Raw genomic sequence first — 15845 nt, forward strand, 5'->3', positions numbered from 1 at the left:
GCTGAGCTATAGTCGATGAACAGTATCCTGATGTAGGTGCTTGTGCTGTCCAGGTGGTCTAAAGTCGTGTAGAGAGCCATTGAGGTTGCATCTGCCGTTGACCTATTGTAGCGATAGGCAAACTGCAATGGGTCCAGGACCTTGCTGAGGCAGGAGTTCAGTCTCGTCATGACCAACCTCTCAAAGCATTTCATCACTGTTGATGTGAGCGCTACCAGGCGATAGTTATTAAGGCAGCCCACATTATTCTTCTTAGGCACTGGTATAATTGTTGCCTTTTTGAAGCAAGTGGGAACTTCTGCTCGTAGCAGTGAGAGGTTGAAAATGTCCTTGAATACTCCTGCTAGTTGGTTGGCACAGGTTTTCAGAGCCTTACCAGGTAAGCCTTTCCGCCTTGTGAGGGTTCACTCTTTTTAGAGACAGCCTAACATCAGCCTCTGAGACAGAGATCACGGGGTCATCATGTGCAGCAGCGATCTTTCAAAGCGTGCATAGAAGGGGTTGAGTTCATCTGGTAGTGAAGCATCACAGCCATTCATGCTATTCAGTTTCGCTTTGTAGGAAGTAATGTCTTGCATACCTTGCCAGAGTTGCCGTGCATCCGATGTCACCTCCAACCTTGTTCAATATTGTCTCTTGATATCGCCCTTGAAACACCCCTTCAGAAATCATACCTTTTCTGGTATGGGCCTGGGTCGCCAGACTTGAATACCACAGATCTAGCCTTCAGTGGACGATGCATCTCCTGGTTCATCCATCCATGGATTTTGGTTTGGGACTATACAGTAAGTCTTTGTAGGTACACACCCATCTACACAGGTTTTAATGAAGTTGGTAACAACTGCAGCATACTCATCCAGGTTGACAGATGAATCCCTGAATACAGTCCAGTCCACCAATTCAAAGCAGTCCTGTAGGCGCTCTTGTGCTTCCCTCGTCCAAACCTTCTTGGCCCTCATTACTGGTGCTGCAGTCTTCAGTCTCTGCCTATATTCAGGGAGTAAAAGTACAGCTAAGTGATCAGACTTCCCAAAGTGAGGGCTTGAAATAGCATGGTAGGCATTCTTGATGGTGGTGTAGGTCCAGTGTGTTGTTTCCTCTGGCATTGCAAGTGATCTGTTGATGGCAGGTGCTTAGCGATTTTTTTCAGACTGGCCTGGTTAAAATCTCCCAAAACGATGGTGAAGGTGTTAGGATGCTCTGTTTCATGCATGCTGATCCCATTGCACAGATCATCTAATGCCTGCTTGACATTGCCCTGAGGTGAAATGTATACTGCTACCAAAATGACCACAGAGAACTCCTGTGGTAGGTAAAAAGGATGGCACTTTACTGCTAGATATTCCAGGTCTGGTGAACAGAATTGGGACAGCACTGATATATTTGTGCATCAAGAAGAGTTGATCATGAGGCATACTCTTTCAACTCTGCTTTTGAGAGACTCTATAGATCTATCCTGACAGTGTATAGTAAACTTGTTGACGTGGATCACTACAACCAGTAGGGAAGGAGTTAACCAGGATTCCGTGAAACAGAGGACACATGTGATCCTAATGTCCATGATTTAGCACCCTAGCTCTGAGATCAACAATTTTATTCATCACATACACCAGCAAGATAGTCGGTATAGGGAGTTTAAAACCCCATTTCCTTAAACGCACTTGTAGCCCCGATCTACACCCGCGCCTCCTCTGAGGTGTCCTCCGTGGGCGCTTCCGACCACAATCAGTGTTGTTTCCGTCGGTTTTAAGCAGTGATAGTTCACTTAAACGCATTAAGATACAGGTGTCCCCCGCTTTTTGAACTTCACTTTACGAAATCTCACTGTTACGAAAGACCTACATTAGTACCCTGTTTTCGCTAACAGAAGGGGTTTTCACTGTTACGATAAAAGCAGCACACTCCCCGAGCAGCCGCTCTCCCCCAGATTCGGAACGGCATTCTCGCCGGCATTGCTTAAACACGTGTCTGTGAGCAGCCGTTTGCAAGGTGAGTTCTATGGTATCGGAAAAGCCTGAAAAAGCTCGTAAGGGTGTTACACTTGAGTAAAATTAGACATAATTAAGCGTTTCGATCATGGTGAACGAAGTAAGGACTAAGTGGGTTTGGCTTGTGGAAGCTGACGAAGATGATGTTGAAGAGGTTTTGGCATCCCATGACCAAGAACTGATAGATGAAGAGCTGATGCAATTGGAAGAGGAAAGGATAACAATCGAAACCGAATGAGTAATGATAAAGTACGACTTTAATTTTGAAAGGGTACGTCGGTTTAGGGGATATTTGCAGGATGGTTTGAGTGCTTACAGAGAACTGTATGATCTAAAAACGTGCAAGGCTCAGCAGTCAAGCAAGCCTTCCACATCAGCCACAGCAGACGACAAACCTCGACCTTCGACATCGAGGCAGGCAGTCATAGGAGAAGATGAGCTGCCTGCTCCAATGGAAACAGACGCCGAGATGGCACCCCAGTGTCCCACCACCCCAACACCCAGGCCGTGGACAGATACCAATTCGCGTAGAATGCAGCAGTAGCCGGGAGACACACAGCACATCTTTAAGAAAAAAGCCAAAATAAATATGCTAATTAATTAGGTGCTACCTGACACGTAATTGTCGGCCCAGATCAGAGGCGACGCAATCGGCACTGATCTAGGCCAACAATTACGTGCCGGGTGGCACCTAATTAATCAGCATGTTTATTTTGGCTTTTTTCTTAAAGATGTGCTGTGTGCCTCCCGGCTACTGTTGAACCCCTGCATGCTTCGCGGCTCAGCGGTCTGGAGGGTGGGGGCCACTGCACCACCCAAACTCCGACAAGTCTAACACACCATCGTCAGTGTGCTCCGTGCTTTCGCAATTCCGGTAAGTGATACTACACTGTCATCCATTATTTCTACTTTATATAGGCTGTGTATTTTTACGTGTTATTTGGTATGATTTGGCAACTTCATAGCTTAAAGGTTACTGGAGAGCGCTTGCGCCGTGTTTTTGCCGACGGTGCTTGCGTGAGATTTTTGCTACGGAGAACAGTTCAGGCAATGATAGTGGAAAAGTATTTCTACTTTATATAAGCTGTGTATTTATCATATCATTCCTGCTTTTCCTGTATGTTACTGTTATTTTAGGTTTTATATGTTACTTGGCACGATTTGGTAGGTTATTTTTGGGTCTGCGAACGCTCACGAAATTTTCCCATATAAATAAATGGTAATTACTTCTTCGATTTATGACATTCCGGCTTACGAACCGTTTCATAGGAACGCTCTACCTTTGGATGGTGGGGAAAAACTGTATCTTTGTTGACTGTACTGACGTTGGAAGCTGAAACGGGAATATTTAATCGTATTGTTATCTTTCCTGTAAGTAGGTGACCAGAACAGAATTGCACACAATACTTGGTGCAATAATTCGGGTTTAACTACCTTTTTTATCTTGTTTTTTGTCTGGTTTATCTTTGTTTTTCTTCTCTTCGTTCACTTCTGCTGTTTTTGCATTTGCACTTGCCGTAGTCACTTGGGTTTGTGGAGGCAAACATGTTGCAGGAGTGGACTGAACTGAAGTCTCTGTTGGATGTGGAATTTGTTTCACTGGAAAACAAAACATTTTGATATTGGAGTTTAAAACAACTTATAGCTGCACGCTTCAACCCTATAACTCTTTTTAAAAAAAAGTCTGGCCAATTGAAAAACAATCGGAGCAGTTATTCTATTTTCAATGAAGTCTTATTATAATACAGTTTATAACAGTATATTTTAATGATAGAAAAGCAACAATTGGTGTGCAGATAGCAAGCCATTGAAAATTAAAAGATGTTTTACCTATTCAAGATAACTAAAGTGATCACAGCTGTAGTTTAATTAGCAAACTTCATTTACCTTCACTCACCTGAACACTGAAATTACTGCACAACCTATGGACTCACACTCTACAAATCATGTTCTCAGTATTATCTACTTATTCATTTATCATTTTTATGTATTTGCACAATTTGTCTTCTTTTACACATTGGTTGTTTGGCAGTCTATGTGTTTTATTGATTCCATTTCATTTCTTTGTTTTACTGTGAATGCCTACAAGAAGCTGAATTTCAGGGTAGTATGTGGTGACTTACAGTGTATATAATTTGATAACAAATTTATTTTAAACTTTTGAACCAGGAAATACCGTTTAGGCTGCATCCCATTAAAAGTTGTATCCTATTACCAAAGCACTAGGGGCTTTAGGAAAGAGTGATAGAACTGGAGACAATTGCAGATAATTGATATGGAAGGAGAGAGTCAGTCAATTTTCCAAATTAACACTGAAGGTGAGCCACTCTTTATATTTACACCAATTCATATAAAACTAGTTGTGAAAATTGCTTTCAAGAGTGATAAAAAAATTAGAATAATCAAAGTTGAACCAATCTAGAGTAACAAAAACCCAAATTACCCAAGAGTTCTTGAGCAGAGTCCCAAAAGGGCAAAGCATTGGCAAGCACTAGAATAATAAGACCATCCCAGCAATTAAGTATTGGTCCAAACCTTACAGTGCAATGAAGATCACCATGCTCGATCTGCATTCTGACAAAAGTACTAAGTGTGCTGCTGGAATTCAGGATGGTTACCTACTAGCATCCATTCAATGTCAACTAGAATTAGGCAACAAATATCAGGGTTTGTAATGAATTGAAATAACTTGAGCTTAAACCTTAACTTCAGAATGAACATATGTAAAAGTAGTAAGTGAACAAGGGAAAAAAGGATTATTTTGTCTTTCAAAACAAAACAAAAATTCCAAGGAGAAGGTGAAGAAGAACAAATTCAGAGGTATCATCTTAATGAAAAGATGCCATCAGATATACATTACAGGACAGGGATAAAACCTGCCACCAGTTTCGATAAGTTGCTTGTTAACTGAAAGACAAATCCAAGTAGGAAAACATTATCTGTATGGAAAAAGCAGCAACATCCCCAACAATCATAGTTAGTACAGTGGCTTATAGTATCAAAAGTGACAAAAGCAGGTGATTCAATATAGCTACTTCAGGATATCACTGAGAGTCAGGGAATCCAAATGATGAGAAACAAAAGCATTGCACAAGTTAAAAGGAAGACCTGTGAAATTAACCAAATTGCCAGAAAAATCAAGAGATATGGAAGTTCATTAATAGTTTATTCAGGTTATTTAAGCTGGAATAAGGTTCTTATTATACCTGATGTTATTAAGCCTGAATTTATACATTGCCAATTATAACATAAAAGCAGATCAGAAACAAGCATAGGTTTTGGAATTAGTATACATTTTTTCTAAATAGCAAAGAAAAATTTAAAAAACACAATGTTTCCTAAAAGGTAAAGATTACCTGTAAAGTTTTATGAATGACAATGTCTGGGAAAGCATGACACATTTCCTAGTCAACAAAAATGAAGATACTACAAAATTAAATTAAAAATAAAATGCTAGAGGTCAGGCAGAATTTTTTTTTAAATGCCAGAGATTAGGCAGTATCTGTGAAAAGAGAAACAGTTAAAATTTCAGGTCTACGACTATTTGTCTGGACAGGGTAAAAAATGAAAACATGTTAGGTTTCAGAGGCAGCGAAGGTATGAAATACATCCCCAAAAGGGAGACCAAATGATATAGCAGTAGGATTAGCAGTTAGAATCAGAGGATGCTTCGTTGTCTGGGAGAAAATATTTCCATTTCCTGAATGGTTTTAGTGAAATAGATGGTTTTTTAAAACAACAATCCACTTACATACAATTTCAACAGTCCCTAATAACAAGTTACAGATTCTTGAACTTGAATTCCCCAGCTGTCATGGGATACAAACAGGTGTTCCTTAATAAAAAGGCAGAACTCTGGTTGGTCCGTTTATTAACTACCATGTCAACATACCATTACTTGATAAACCTATGAGTTTCTTTGAACCCTTTGAGTCTGTTACATAATTTATTAAGATCAATGCTGATCAAAAACAACCTTCCAAGTGGGAAGAATTGCTTGTTTCCACTCTCTCTCTGTCCAGTGGTGATAGTGCCATTTTACAGAACTATCACCATATCCCTTGATTGTCTTAATATCCAAAATCTGGCTTGAATGAAATTATTGCTCAAGCCTCCATAATTCTCCAGGATAAAGCATTCCAGAGCTTCACTAACTAAAGAAATGTCATTGAAAGTCAACAGCATGAAAACAGGCCCTTTGATCTGTTGAGCTCATTTGTTGACCTTCAAAGACCAATTTACACCAATTCTATTTTTGTTCTCTCCACATTCATTCCCATCAATTTCTTCCACCACTCCATGATTCTACCAGACCCCACACATCAAGGATTAGTGATTAAATACCCTACCAAACCACCCGCCTTTGGGTTGTGCAGGAAAACAGTATACCTGGAAGAAATCCACACAATCACAGCAGGAACATGCCAATCTGCAGACAACATTATGTCAGGCTTGAATACAGGTCATTGGAGTTGTAAGGTAGCAATTTCTTCACTGAGTTCTCAAAGGCCTACCTCTGATCTCATACTATGCTCCCTAGTCCTAGACTCCTTATTCATGACTTGCTCTCAGATTCTTAAATTCTAATGTTAAAGTCTTTAAGTTTTAATGAGATCTTCTCTTCTTCTTTTAGATCCTACAGAATATAGTTACAATCTACTAACTCTCTCATCATAGAGCAAACCAGAATTTTTACTACATTCCTTCTATGTAAAAGGCATCCTACCTCAGATAGACCAAAACTGTACATAATATTTCAGGTGTGCTCTCACTAAGGGCCTATACCTATATAATTGCAATAGACTTCTTTGTTCCCAGAGTCAAACTCTTGTTATGAAGTTTGAAGTATGATTTCCATCCCCCTCCAATCAATGCTGTATCTGCATTTTGTCCCTCAAATTTAACATACCAAAGTCTTTTTCAGCATCTTTGTCCTTTATATTCTCCTTTTCTGTTTAGTTCTTCAAAATCCAAGACCTCACACTTTTTCACATTATATTCCATCTGCCATATTCTCACCCCAGCATTGTCTATACCTTCTGAAGCAAATTTATATCCTACACCACACTCACAAATTGTGCTTCTAGCTTAGTATTGCTAGTATACGTTGAAACATGTCATTTGGCGTCTTTGGGTAGACTGAAATAGATTGGATACAGCTAGGTTTCAAGCACCGCACCACACCCCACTAGACACAACCTTCCAAGTGGGAAGAAATACTTGCTCCGACTCTTCTAGTCCAATAACCAATTATCTTTCCCTGTCAATATATCACCTTTAATTCAAAGTGCTCAGACTTTGCTAACTAATCTCCTGTGTGAGACTTTCAAGTGCCTTTGGAAAATCCAAATGCACCATATTCACAGGCTATTTTTTCTCAATTCTAGTCACAACTTCCCGTATCATATGATAATTTGGAATGGAAAAACAAAGATTTTTTAGAACAGTTTAAGAAAGAATTTTGTACATTCAAGCAGTTTTGATATGGACGTACAGCACAAAACACTGCAGATGCTGGAATCTGAAGCAACACAGCAATATGCTGCCTGAGTACAGGTGTCCCTCGCTTTTCGAACGTTCGCTTTACGAAACCTCACCGTTACAAAAGACCTACATTAGTACCCTGTTTTCGCTTTCAGAAAGTGTTTTCACTGTTACGAAGAAAGGCAGCGCGCGCCCCGAGCAGCTGCTCTGCCCCGGATTCGGAACAGCATTGCTGAAACACATTGCATTGAGCAGCCGTTAGCAAGATGAGTTCTAAGATGTCGGAAAAGCCTGAAAGAGCTCGTAAGGGTGTTACACTTAGCGTAAAACTAGACATAATTAAACGTTTCGATCGTGGTGAACGAAGCAAGGACAAAGTGCGTTTGGCTTGTGGAAGTTGATGAAGATGATGTTGAAGAGGTGTTGGCATCCCATGACCAAGAACTGATAGATGAAGAGCTGATGCAATTGGAAGAGGAAAGGATAACAATCGAAACCGAATGCAGAAAGTGAAGCAACTGCGTGAGATTTTCGCTGCAATGATAAAGTATGACTTTAATCTCGAAAGGGTACGTCGGCTTAGGGGATATTTGCAGGATGGTTTGAGTGCTTACAAACAACTGTATGATAGAAAAATGCGCGAGGCTCAGCAGTCAAGCAATCCTTCCACATCAGCCACAGCAGACGACGAACCTCGACCTTCGACATCGAGGCGGGCAGTCATAGGAGAAGATGAGCTGCCTGCTCTAATGGAAACAGACGACGAGATGACACCCCAGTGTCCCACCATCCCAACACCCAGGCCCCGGACAGATACTGTACTGATTCGCGAAGAACACAGCAGTAGCCAGGAGGCACACAGCACATCTTTAAGAAAAAAGCCGAAATAAACATGCTAATTAATTAGGTGCCGCCGACACGTAATTGTTGGCCCAGATCAGTGCTGATTTCCGATTGCATCGCCTCTGATCTGGGCCGACAATTACGTGTCGGCGGCACCTAATCAATTAGCATGTTTATTTCGGCTTTTTTCTTAACGATGTACTGTGTGCCTCCTGGCTACTGCTGCGTTCTTCGCGGCAATGTATCGGGTTGGCGGCCCGGAGGGTGGGGGCCACTGCACCACCCAGCCTGCGACGACTCAGTCTAACACACCATCATCAGTGTGCTTGGCGTTGTTTTCCCAATTCCGGTAAGTGATACTACACTGTACATACATTATTTCTACTCTATATAGGTTGTGTATTTTTATGTGTTATTTGGTAGATTTGGCAGCTTCATAGTTTAAAGGTTACTGGAGAGCGCGTTTCTGCCAACAGCGCTTGCCTGAGGTTTTCTGCCGAGGGCGCTTGTGTGAGATTTTCACTACGGAGATCTGTGCAGGCAATCGTTGTAGAGAAGTATTTCTACTTTATATAGGCTGTGTATTTATCATATCGTTCTGCTTTTACTATATGTTACTGTTATTTTAGGTTTTATGTGTTATTTGGCATGATTTGGTAGGTTAGTTTTGGGTCTGCGAACGCTCACAAAATTTTCCCATATAAATAAATGGTAATTGCTTCTTTGCTTTACGACATTTCCGCTTACAAACTGTTTCACAGGAATGCTCTACCTTCGGATGGCGGGGGAAACCTGTACCCGAATTCGTTCAGGTGTTTTCTATGTTAAAAGAAAATATACCATTTAATATAGTAAGAAAACAGAACAGATGCGCAAACAAACACTGGGAGATTCTGCAGATGCCAGAAATCCAGAGTTATGGAGAGAAAACACTGGAGGGACTCAGCATCTATGGAAATGAGTAAACAATCGACCTTTTGGTGAAATGCAGATATATGTTTCTGTTGTTTGCAGGGACATAGTGACAGATATTAGATCAGATGCACTATGGCTTTTGATGTTTTCTACGTTTGAATCTGAAAAGCACATTTTTCTTCTTCATCACTAATAAAGACAGAGTACATCCACATTTCAAATATAATTCAGCAACATGACCCTAGAGGTACCTCATTAATGTTCTTTTCTTTCCTCAGATATTAAAAAAAGCAAGTAATGCATCAATGATGTGGCATGATAGGCTATTCTATTTCTGTTCTGAAGTGGAATTACTGAAGTGCGATTAGGTCAAGAAACCCAGTAAGGTCATCCACACCAGCCAGAGGCTGACTGTTGTATCCTATGACTACTTTGCAGTAATGGAATGAAGCCATTGCTATGCTTTAACAATGTTCTTGATGGGGAAATTTGGAATTAAGCCAATGTGGCTTAGGAATCGTAATTACATTTTGAACACTGGATAATAAATTGGCAAAATAAATTCTCTTTAAAGTTCTTAATTTCTTCAAAATGTTATTTTAAGGTTGATATGCTAGCAGTTGTAAAACCTACGAAATTGCGTAGAGCTTGTCAATGTAACATTTTAAAACACCACAACGGCAATTAGTGGATGGAAATAGTAGATTAAATTTGTATCCCTTTAATTTTAGTCAGATTTATTACCTTCAATTTAAATCAATCAAGTGATTGACAAAAATGCTAATAATACAAGTTGTGTTGTTAGAAACAGTAACGATGAATTTACTATTTTCAAAGTGCAATGTATGGTCTTATAGAAAGGAAAAACAGGTGCAAGGAACTGAAAGAACTATTCCAGGTTCTATTCCCTATGTTCTATATTTAATTTGTCATAATTTGGTAAACTTATTCTGTCACACTATCTCTTGGTAATCTTGCGGCAAGGAGAAAGAAACACAAATCAACTGAAGGAGAAAAATAAATCACTCAGGTAATTCCTCATTATCCTCTTCAAAGGTAATCAAAGTTCCAGGAAAGTATGCAAATTTGCAATATTAAATCGATAAAATACAGTCAATAAATTGTACTTCCATATTCAATTTCACTTTTCCAAATATTTTGCACAGATGCTTATGGTTGCAATTTCCTTGACGGCACAAAGACCTACCTCCATTACGGATCTCCGCTTCAATGAGACTCTGCTTTAAATCCTCAATTTCCTTCTTTAACTTAGCATTTTCAACCCGAAGTCGCTTTTCTTCTCTTTGGGATGCCTGTAGGACTGATTTGCCAAAGAAAGATTAACAGAAAATAATTGGTATACATAAATTGAAGATCGATTAGAAAGGATACATTATTCTCTCCTTCAGAAAATCAATCCACTGAAGGCACAAAGGCCATTACTTTCATCTTGTGCGACAGTTTGAAGTCCTGTACCCTTGGGATTTGAAGGGGTGCGAATCAGAGAAAATGTTCTGACAAACACCTAACCCTAAACCTACATTAAACAAGCCCAACTCCCTGGCTAGTCTGTTCAGTCTGCCCATCCCCTAAATTGCTCCTGCCATGAACTGGTAACTGCAAAATAATTAACAGACTACTTTGTCAATTTTGGAAGCAAATCCCTCAAGTGTCCTCCTGCTGTGAGCCAGCAACTTGCAGGATATTGTCTTCGCCAACCATTTCAGTTCACTACATACATTCCCAATCACCTAAACATGGGAATCAACACCTCACTTTCCAACTGGATACTTGACTTCCTAACCAACAGACCACAATTAGTTAGGATAGGCATCAGCACCAACACAATGATCATTCTCAACATGGGTGCCCCTCAGCCTGCTACTCTACCACACACCCATGACAGCGTGGTCACATTGTGCTCCATTTCCACTTATATGTTTGCAGATGATACCATGATAATGTAATGGATTTCAACTAACGAAGAGACGGAGTACAGAAAGGAGATAGACAGCCTTGTGACATGGTATCAGAACAACCTTTCCCTCAATTTCAGCAAAACAAACGAGCTGATCATAACTTCAGGAAGGATGAGAGGAGCAGTACACTTCTGTTTATATCAAGAGTGCTAGGATCGAGAGAGTTGAGAGCATCACCAACATCACAACAGCATGTCCTCAAGGTTCAAAGTAAGTTTATTATCAAAGTATATATTTGCCACCACATACAACCCTGAGATTCACTTCCTTGCAGGCATACTCAATAAATCCAATAACCATAGTAGAATCAATGACAGACTGTATCAACTGGGTGTACAATCAGTGTGTAAAAGACAACAAACTGTGAAGAGGAAGAGGCAGCAATAAATAGTGAGAACATGAGAAGCGAGTCCATAGGTTGTGGGAACAGTTCAATGAAGTTTAGTAAAGTTATCTTGTTTGGTTCAACAGCCTGATGGCTGAGGGGTAGCAACTGTTCCTGAACCTGGTGGTGAGTCCTGAGGTTCTTCCTATAACTTCTTCCTGATGGCAGTAGTGGGAAGAGGGCATGGCCTGGGTACAGGGATGATGGATGCTGCTTTTCTGGGACAGCGCTCCATGTAGATGTGCTCAATGGTTTGAAGGGTTTTACCCATGCTGTATCCACTGCTTTATAGGATTTTCCATCCCAGGGGATTGCTATTTCCATACCAGGCTGAGATGCAGCCAGTCGATATACTCTCACCCACACATCTATGAAAGTCTGCGAAGATTCTGCATTTCGTCTCAAACATTGACCAACTCCTAAAGAGGTAGAAGCGCTGTCATGTTTTCCTTGTAAATACACTTAAGTGCTGGGCCCAGGACAGATCCTCTTAAATGATAACACCAAGGAATTTAAAGTTGCTGACGCTCTCCACCTCTGATGAAGACTGGGTCTTAGACCACTGGTTTTCTACTCCTGAAGTCAATAATAAGTTCCTTGGTTTTGTTGACTTCAAGGGGTTGTTGTGGCATCACTCAGCCAGATTTTCAATCTCCCTCTTATACGCCGATTCATCACCACCTTTGATTTGGCCTATGACAGTGGTGTTATCAGCAAACTTGAATATGGCATTGGGCTGTGTTTAGCAACACGGTCATAAGTGTAAAGCGAGCACAGCAGGGGCAAAGCACACAGCCTTGTGTTGCACCTGTGCTGATGGAGATTCTGGAGGAGATGTTGTTGCCAATCTGAACTGACTGGGTCTGCGAGTAAGGAAATTTTTGATCCAATTGCACAAGAAGTATTGAGGCTACGGTCTTGAGGCTTATTGATTAGTTTTGAGGAGATGAAAGTATTGAATCCTGATCCAAACACACATACACCACAGCCAAGAAAATTTGCCAGTGCCTTTGGATGCTAAAGAAATTTGACATCTCTCCGTTACAACTTCTAATCAATGTGCCATAGAAAACATCCCATCTGGATGCATCATGGGCTTGGTATGGAAACTGCTCTGCCTGTGACCGAAAGAAATTTCAAGGGTTGTGGACACAGCTCAACAGATCACGGAAACCAGCCTCCTCAGTATAGACTGTCTACATTCCACAGTGCTTCGGTAAAGCAGCCAGAATAACCAAAGATCCCACCCACCCTGGACATTCTGTCTTCTCCCGTGTCCAACAGGGCAGAAGATAGTAAAAGAAGACACGAATAGCACGTACCATCAGGCTCAAGGACAGCTTCTATCCTGCTGTTATAAAACTATTGAATGTTCCCTTACCCACCCATGCACAGCCCAGCTTATGGTTTCTCTGTGACTGCTCTTGCATGTGTCAAAGTGATATTTTTATATCCCATTTAAGTTTCCAATCTATGCCAAAACCTTAACATGAAACATAAACTTCTCTGGATTAATTAAAGCCATTAAAATGGGAAGTTAATTACTCTTTGATCCGTTTTGTGAAAGATTCACACATTTCAAAATATTTCATAGTTAGTTAAATTTCAGCTGAAATGCTTCAAGAACTGGACTCAATTGATAAATCAGATTTTAAGCTATCTTTTTTTTAAATTGGAAAAAAGTTTCCCCACAAACCTGGTGGCAACTTACATTTAATTATTCTTCTACACTGCAAGGATAAAGCTAAATAGATAACAACTACACTACATTAAATATTCTTTTCTGCTAGATTAGTGTAGAAAATTTGTTTCCCTATGTTAACATGGTTTAATAAATAAAACTAAGTTGTTAATGATCAACCTAAAGTCCACAGTCTAAAAAAATAAAAACCTTCATACTCAAGTGTGACATCAACACCAATTGGTGCCAAGTAACTATCTTGTACTGTGGTCTCAGTACATGGAAACAGCCAAAAATCTGTTTCACTCTGGAATATTAATCATCACAACTTCCAAACATGATTCTTGGCTAGATTCCAAACTAAAGCCAGGAACATGTCAAATCTAAAATGAATGCATTATTAAGTTAACGCATTGGACTAAAAATTCAAAATGTCTTTTTTTTTGGTTTTCTCTCCATACAGTCAAAGTTGCAATTCCTACTGTTGTACAGTTCTACAAACACTACCTCTTGGTATCTCAAAGCAAATCACCTTTGAATACTACATTTCACAGAACAAACTTTTACAACAATTAGGAGAGGTTTGCTGGGTCAGTTTTCATCTTCTTTGACCCCGAGTTTGAGATCCTATTTGACTCCAGTTGCATTTCTCACTGCACATCCCCTCTATCACCAAGGTAATCGATATCTAACTCTGCAACGGTCATTCACATATACCACTTTTCAGTTCACCTTGACTCAAAACCACAAACTTCCCATTGTTTGCTCCAAACTACAACATTTTAAAGCAATCCAGTTCAGAAACTTTTTGACCTGAAACATCTATAGGGCCTTCCCCACAGACATTGCTCGAACATTGCAGACATCCAGTAGATTTTTTTTTTTGGCTCCAATTTCCCACTTTCAGTAAAATGAGCTCAGAGTAAACTTATGCTCTGCACACTAATACCACTGAGTTCCACTCACACATCATCCGTGATGACCAACATATCTTTTGACCTTCAAACAGGAAATGGCTCAACTTTAATATTCCTATCCAAATTTTGAAATCCCTCACCGTGTTCACCCCGTCTTATTTGCACAACTGTTTCTAACTAACCTTATAATGCTTTGAGATCTTAAGAGTTCTGTCTAGCTCCTTAGCCTAATATTCTTAGATTTCTTCACTCTTCAAAGCATTATGTCCAAACTATCAAATCTGCTTCTTAAACTTTTTTTTGCCTGTTTCATCTTCATTAAGACACATTAAGTTTTTGACCAGTACTTTGGTTATCTGTCAAAATATCTTTGTGACTTGGTACTTCACTCTTTTTGATGATATTCCAAGAAGGACTTGGGTTATTTTACCCGATTAAAGGTGTTATAAATTACTAATAGTTGCTGCTCTTAATCAAGAATTACTGAAGGGTAAATAGTAAAAAGCCACATGAGGAACTGCAACCTGCAGTCAATAATCTGCCACTATTTAGGTTCAGAATCAACTATAGCAAGAGCAAACAGCATGGATTTAGTTCAAATAATCTGAAAAATTTAAATACTATGCAATTTAATACAATGGGATACAATTTAATACAACAAGCATAATCAAGATTTACGAGTAGCTTAACATTACAGGAAAAAAATCAGCATCTCAATTGGGTTAAGCTCTGGACTCTGACTTAGCCACTCCAAAACACAAATTTTCTTCTTTTAAACCATTCTGTTATTTACTCTTGTGTTTCAGATAGTTGCTTTGTTGCATCATCCAAGTTCTATTAATCTTTTGGTGACAGACCACTACCCTGACATTCTCCTGCAAGATGTCTTGATACAATTTTGAATTTATTGTTCTCTCAACAATTGTAAGCTGTCCAGGCCCTGAGGCAGCAAAGCAGCCCCAAATCATGATGCTTCTTCCACCATGCCTCAGTTAGGATGAGGTTTTGGTGTTGGTGTGCAGTGCTCTTTTTCTTCCAAACACAGCAGAGGCATTTCTGCCAATAAGTTCAACTTTTGTCTCATCTATCCACAGGATATTGTCCCAGGTACACTGTGGAACACCAGGTGGTCTTTTGTAAACTTGAGATGTGCAGCAATTTTTTTTGGAGAGCAGTGGTTTCCTCCGTGATGTCCTTCCATGAGCATTTCCTCCACAATCTCCAGCAGCATAAGTGCACCACAAGGATGTGTGCTTAGACCCCTGCTCTACTCACTTTAACACCTATGACTATGTGGCTAAGTACAGCACCAACACCATATAAAAGTTTGCTGATGACACCACTATTGTGTGCTGTATCAAAGGTGGTGATGAATCAGCATAGAGGAGGGAGACTGAAAATTTGGCTGAGTGGTGTAATAACAACAACCGCTCACTCTATGTCAGCAAGACCAAGGAACTGATTGTAGACCAGGAGAGGGAAACCAGAGGTCCATGAGACAATAAGCATTAAAGGATCAGAGGTGGAAAGGGTCAGTAACTTTAAATTCCTAGATGTCACCAACTCAGTGAACCTGTCCTGGACCCATCATATAAATATAATTGCAAAGAAAATACGACAGCACCTCTACTTCCTCAGGGGTCTGCGGTGAGA

At 40.1% G+C, this 15845-nt stretch overlaps 1 protein-coding gene across 4 annotated transcripts in view; it reads right to left on the reverse strand.

The window, feature by feature from the left end:
• aimp1a (aminoacyl tRNA synthetase complex interacting multifunctional protein 1a) overlaps nucleotides 1-15845 on the reverse strand; it is a 68953-nt gene that overhangs the window by 26132 nt on the left and 26976 nt on the right. For all 4 annotated transcript variants that reach the window (XM_072256392.1, XM_072256393.1, XM_072256395.1 and 1 more), the window contains exons 3-4: nucleotides 10438-10551; nucleotides 3423-3587 (exon numbers count right to left, since the gene is read on the reverse strand). In XM_072256392.1, coding sequence (XP_072112493.1) covers nucleotides 3423-3587; nucleotides 10438-10551 — 279 coding nt within the window. The remainder of the gene's footprint in view (nucleotides 1-3422; nucleotides 3588-10437; nucleotides 10552-15845) is intronic.

This window comes from Mobula birostris, chromosome 4 (assembly GCF_030028105.1).
Source record: "Mobula birostris isolate sMobBir1 chromosome 4, sMobBir1.hap1, whole genome shotgun sequence".
In the NCBI taxonomy this organism is placed as follows: Eukaryota; Metazoa; Chordata; class Chondrichthyes; order Myliobatiformes; family Myliobatidae; genus Mobula; species Mobula birostris.